Source organism: Myotis brandtii, unplaced genomic scaffold (assembly GCF_000412655.1).
Source record: "Myotis brandtii unplaced genomic scaffold, ASM41265v1 scaffold134, whole genome shotgun sequence".
In the NCBI taxonomy this organism is placed as follows: Eukaryota; Metazoa; Chordata; class Mammalia; order Chiroptera; family Vespertilionidae; genus Myotis; species Myotis brandtii.
The window spans coordinates 252156-258473 of record NW_005354756.1 but is presented as its reverse complement, the minus strand read 5'-3'; the positions used below and the strand labels follow the sequence as shown (position 1 = coordinate 258473).

The window sequence follows — 6318 nt, the reverse complement described above, 5'->3', positions numbered from 1 at the left end:
CAGGGCCTCCCCTGCCCGCCGGGCCCAGGGGTGCAGGGAGCAGAGGCAGGATTATATTCCAATATCAGAGCTGACTGCTGTCTGCCAGTGGGCGAGGACCCAGATGGGCCCCCGGCAGGTGTGAGACACGGGGGTAAATGTCAGGAAGGACGCCGGGGGTCAGCACGGAAGGTACAGCTCGGCCTCCACAGCAGGGTCTCAGCCTGAGGCCCGGCCCCTTAGGGAGCCAGGAGAGCACTGGGTGGCCCGGGGTCACCGGTCATCACAGAGGCACCTGAGCTCTGCGGCGCCCCCTGTTGTCGGTCCCAGGAACGGGCATCCCTACAGGTCAGGGCTCGCTGCTGCCAGTCGGCCAGCGTGTCTGCCCGCCACCCCCAGCGCCAGCCTCTGACCCCACCGCCCAGCACCTGGTGGACAGCCCCGCTGTCCCTCTCCCTTCCAGACCCTCATCCACCTGCCAGGAGGTTCCCACGCGCCTCTCCAGAAAGCACGGTTACAGTGCGCGCTGGACCATCCCACACCCCTTCCAGGTGCGATGCACGTGCAGCCAGCTCCGTCTGACTCAGCAACGGGCAGAAAGTAAAAATTACAATTAAAAAAAATAAGACACGGTGACTGTCCCTCAAACCCTGTAACTCCCCGCTGAGTGTCTGGCGGCCACGTGCAGCCGGTGACGGCATGTGACGTGTACCTTCCCCAGGGCTTCACGCTCTGTCCTGTCCTCGGAAAAGTACCAAAGATCTCACTTTTAACCTAATCTTTGAAAATCTCAGTGGGACACCCGTTGCTCCTGATTTATTCTTCATCGCTAAGTGCTTGCTCCGAAGGGGTAACTGGGAGCCACAGACGTAAAGCTCCTGTGGAGCCAGAACCCCCATGGAAGCAGGGAGTCCACGGGAGGGGCACGTGCCCCCACATGGGCAGAGAGGGGCTTGGCAGCGACGGGTTCCGGCCCCGCCCCAGCCCCCACCCCTGGGCCGAGTGCTGGGCCCACGGCTGATGTCACAGTCAGACGTCAGGGAGCCGGGGACGGGTGTTACTTCTCTCGTGGACAATTCCATGGAGCCCTTCACCCCATTAGGCACGGTCGGGGGTGGGGGTTGAGCATGGCAGAGAAACGGAGCCCCCTCAGGGAGGAGACGTGGTCAGGGTTCTGCAAAACGCCGCCCGGGTGGAACCCACGCTGAGGGGAGCGGGCTGCTCCCCGGCCCCTCGGCAACGGGAGCTGCTCGCATCTTTCCGAACAGTGTCTCCGGAGGCGCCCGCTCTCCCGGGAACGAGACAGTTCGCGCCCACGTGCCCTCCCAACCACGGCACGAGGAGCCCAGGTTTAAGAACCCTCAGAAAGTCACAGGCTGCGGCAATACTGACAGTGTCCTCGACACAAAACCCAGGCTCCTCCTCACAGCCAGTGAGCCCCCCTCCCCTGCCGTCTCCTGGTGGGACGGCCGTCCCCCTCCCCGAGGGAGAGCGCCCAGCCATGGCCTCGCACAGGGTCCCACCTGAGGAAGATGGGAGAGCAGCTCGTCCGGCCCCAAGTGTCCCACCGGCTCAGCTCACGGCTAGGCACACACTTTGGAAATGGGCCAGGAAAGCACCCAGAAACCCCGAGGCCGCGTGCCTGTGCGCAGAAAGCGAGCACCAGGCGGCCGCGCCGTTTGCCGGTGTCCCCCTAACGCACCAGCTCCTGTGGGCCCCGCACAGCACCGTGGGCCCACAGTCCACGCGTCCGCCAACAGAGCCCACAGATGGAGCCCATGTGTCCGCGCACCGGAAGGGCCATCCAATGTCAAAAGCTCCTGCAAAAATGCTCCTCTGTACGAACTTGGAGACAAGAGCCTGTGCAAGGAGGGCAAGTGGGTCACCCCTCGGCAGGCAGCCGGGCGCCCGGGACACCACGCGCTGTGGGGCAAGGCTCCCGCCGCGTCAACACACCAGCCTGGTCCACGACGAGGAAAGCAGGAAGCCGGCCGGGTGGGGAAGCGTGACATCCTCAACACCAGCCGCCTGCGCGTCCCCGACAACCAGCCTCTACAACCACAGGCGGCGAAGACAAACAAGAAAACACTCACTCGGAAACGCCCAAGCTGTGAGCCCGGGGACGGCAGAACCTCTCAGCGCCGACACAGCTCTTCCCTGGGGACCGACGTCTACAGTCCCGTGTGCACCGGGGTCTACCTCCACGATGCGGTCGTGGATCTGCAGGCCCCCGTCCTTGGCCGCCGGCCCGCTGTCCACGATCCTGGACACGAAGATTCCTTCACTGGACGAGCCATCCTGGTGGTCCTGGGATTAAAAACACACATGGTGAGCGCAGGCGCCAGTGGGCAGGCAACGCAGCTCACACTCTAGAAACAGCCCATGCGGCAACGCAGTGAACGTGGTCTGTTCCCCCCGTTTCTGTTCTAAACTGAAAGGAACACAGGCGATGGTAAAACAATTCAAACCACACCAGAGGATACAGAATAAATTCGGCCACCGCCAGCCCAGGCAGCCTCGGTCAGCGTTCACACTTCCTCTACACACCACGGCATGTGCCACACATCCACTGTTTATGGTTGGGTCACACCATGAGGAACTGTATTTAAAGGGCCGGAAGGTTGAGAACCACTGCACTATGTAATCATCTCACTGTGACAATAGTGTTTTATTTTTGCTCTGGTTTGCATCAGAAAAGCCATCACCACCGCCCCCCCCATCCTAGTAATTTCTGATCCCCACTCTCCTCAAATCCCTGCAGATCTTCCAGCGCCCGGACAGAAACTTCCAGGGACAGGAGCGAGCTCCCTGCCCACACGCCTTCCTTTTCTCCAAGTCAAAACGCGCCCCCACGCTCATGAAACGCGCGCTCACGGCCTGGTCACGGCCGTCTTCCCAGCAGCACCGCGATGGACTCTCCCAAGCCTGGCACCGAGCGCCAGCGACTTGTAAACTGAACACCCAGCAGTGTGGGTTCCAGACACAACGCCTGGGAGGGCTCAGGCTGCTCACACAAACCCCAAGTCCACGTGGCGGAGACGCCCACCTCCCTGCCAATCTGCACGCAAACTCGGAACTCCGCTTGTTAAAAAATAACTATGGCCCTCGCCGGTGTAGCTCAGTGGTTGAGCATCGGCCTGCAGACTGAAGGGTCCCAGATTCGACTCCCAGTCAGGGCACAGGCCGGAGGTACGGGCTCGATCCCAGTGTGGGGCGTGCAGGAGGCAGCCGATCAGTGATCCTCTCTCATCATTGATCCTCTCTCTCTCTCCCTCTCCCTACCTCTCTGAAATCAACAAAAATATATATATTTAAAAATAACTATGAAAAGACCACATTTTCCTCTTTGAACAGCCATAAAGCCCCTGTGTTCCCCCAGGGGAGGGAGGACTCTGGAGGTGGTTCCATCCACCTGTTCAAGTGCCACAGCAGAGACTAAGGGGGAGCCCACACTCCCCAGATCAGTGGTCGGCAAACTGCGGCTCGCGAGCCACATGCGGCTCTTTGGTCCCTTGAGTGTGGCTCTTCCACAAAATACCACATGCGGGCGCGCATGTACAGTGCGATTGAAACTTCGTGGCCCATGCACAGAAGTCAGTATTTTGTGGAAGAGCCACACTCAAGGGGCCAAAGAGCCGCGTGTGGCTCGTGAGCCACAGTTTGCCGACCACTGCCCCAGATGATGGAACACAGATGATGTTCACAGACACACGGAGCTATAACTGTGATTCACAGAAACCCAAGTCACAGCTTAAAACGAGCAGTCAGTGTTTTTCCCAATATCTACCCGCCTGCCCACCATGTAATGCACACGACAGCCACAAGTGGCACTATTTGTATTCATTCCACACATGGAAAACCTGGGACAGAGAGGTTAAGTAACTTACTCTCTCTCTCTTCCTCTCCCTACCTCTCTGAAATCAACAAAAAAATATATATTTTAAAAAAAACTATAAAAAGACCACATTTTCCTCTTTGAACAGCCACAAAGCCCCTGTGTCCCCCCAGGGGAGGGATGACTTTGGACGTGGTTCCATCCACCTGTTCAAGTGCCACAGCAGAGACTAAGGGGGAGCCCACACTCCCCAGATCAGTGGTCGGCAAACTGTGGTTTGCGAGCCACATGCGGCTCTTAGGCCCCTTGAGTGTGGCTCTTCCACAAAATACCGACTTCTGCGCATGGGCCACGAAGTTTCAATCGCCTGCACGTGGTATTTTGTGGAAGAGCTACTCTCAAGGGGCCAAAGAGCCACATGTGGCTCACGAGCCGCAGTTGCCGACCACTGCCCCAGATGATGGAATGCAGATGATGTTCACAGACACAAGGAGCTATAACTGTGATTCACAGAAACCCAAGTCACAGCTTAAAACAAGCAGTCAGTGTTTCTCCCAATATCTACCCCCCTGCCCACCATGTAATGCACACGACGGCCACAAGCGGCACTATTCCTATTCATTCCCCACATGGAAAACCTGGGACAGAGAGGTTAAGTAACTTGCCCAAGGTCACACAGCTAAAAGGTAGCATAGGTCAGGTTCAAACTCAGGATAGTCTGAATGCGCCACTGTTCGAGTGCACACTCTGAGTGCAATACTGTCTCCCACCGAGAAACGTCTAAAACACACACACGGATGCAGAAGACCAGCATTCCAGGGGGCGGAACATTCCACCAGAGACGCTGGGGTGTCTCCGTGGACCACAAAGGATTTATGGACAAGCCCGAGCTCTCCCTCGGAGGTGATGTCAGCAGAGCGAGTGAAAGAGATCTGTGTTCACTCTGCTCTAACGGCTGCGCATTTCTTGGCTGGAAGGAAGAGGGAGATGGGATGGGGTTTTGGCTTGGGTTCCTCTTGCAGAAAACGGCAGCCAACACGAGTCACTGTTCTCTAGGAGCATCTGAACGTCCCAGCAAAACCCAGAGAGAAGGGGCAACAGGGAACACCAGTTTAGGTTAAAGCAAGACCGTGTAGGCCCAATGCTAAATCTGCCTGTGCTCTATAAATGCAACGACCAAGCTGGGAGACAGCACCTCTGTGCACAACACAGTTTCGACACCATTCAGGTGACCCCACATGGAGCTGACACCCTGACCGCAGGTTTGCCTCCTCCCCGGAGCCGGGTACCGACACACCCTGGCAGTTACGCTGATGGATGGGAACTTGGCCCCTTCTCTCCAGACAAGGAGGTGGACCAGGCCATGGGGGGAGGAAAGAAGCTCACAGACCCACAACAAGGGCCCATCCCCGACTTGTGGCGATGACCCAGAGCGGAGCCCACACTCCAGTTCAGTGCCACCTGCACGCACCCCACCACCTGGGCAGCTCAACTGCCCCACACGCAGACGTCACCCCCAATCCGAGCAGCGTGAACAAGCCACATATTACCAGGACAATGCCACCGTAGAAGACAACCAAACAGAGTCCCTGAGTGTGGGAACGAGACATAAATAATGAAGTCTCCAACTACAGGAGTGAGCGAAGGACGCGATGGAGGTTCCGCCCTCCCTCCCCAGGCCCGTCCCTCTCCCGGCCGCCCAGGGAAGGAAAACCACTGAGGGAGGAAGGGACCTACCGCACACGGCCGTCCCCCGATGATGTTGAAGCCGAGGGAGCCAGCGTCGCGGTGCAGGACCAGGGTCAGGCTTTTGGTCTCTTCGCCCTGCAGGGAACAGAGGAGGTCACAATTACTCACCAACAGAAAGCAGGTGGCAGGGACTCGCTCCATCTAAGTGGACTCATGGGTCACCAGCTGACCATCACTCTTGGGAAGTGTAAGTAAGGGAACTGCTGGGCCAAGCGGAAGCCATGCCCTGTGTTTAGGTTGGGAACACCTTGCGGCCCTGGTGTGACCATGGGAGACTCCTGGCGAGCGCCTTCCATCAGACCCTGGTCTGCAGTGCATCTTCCCATGATGCACCCGGGTACTGGGGCTGTCAGCACCATTGTCTGTCTGCTCCCCACCTGAGCACCCCCATTAGGTCAGGAACGGTACCCACAGCCTGCCCGGCTGTCTGAGCACATGCGCGGCCGTCCACAGTCCTCTCTGCTGGGGTGACGTTGCGGACAGCACATGGAAAGTCAGGTGCAGCCCCCCAGTGGGGTTCAGTGGTTGAGCAGCAACCTATGAACCAGGAAGTCATGATCAATTCCTGGTCAGGGCACATACCCAGGTTGTGGGCTGGAGCCCCAGTAGAGGGTGTGCAGGAAATAGCTGATCAATGATTCTCTCTCATCATTGATGTTTCTCTCTCTCCCTCTCTGAACTCAATAAAAATATTAAAACAAACAAAAAAAGTCAGGTGCAAACCCGAGGGAACCTGAGGAATCCTGATCTAGTGA

General features: G+C 58.0%; 1 protein-coding gene across 1 annotated transcript in view; it reads right to left on the bottom strand.

Moving 5' to 3' along the window:
* LOC102261724 (E3 ubiquitin-protein ligase PDZRN3) overlaps positions 1-5922 on the bottom strand; it is an 82746-nt gene extending 76824 nt beyond the window's left edge. Inside the window, exons 1-3 of the mRNA XM_014534932.1 lie at positions 5905-5922; positions 5552-5638; positions 2179-2286 (exon numbers count right to left, since the gene is read on the bottom strand). Of these exons, the coding sequence (XP_014390418.1) occupies positions 2179-2286; positions 5552-5638; positions 5905-5922 (213 nt within the window). The remainder of the gene's footprint in view (positions 1-2178; positions 2287-5551; positions 5639-5904) is intronic.
* Between the last annotated feature and the right edge of the window lie 396 nt (positions 5923-6318).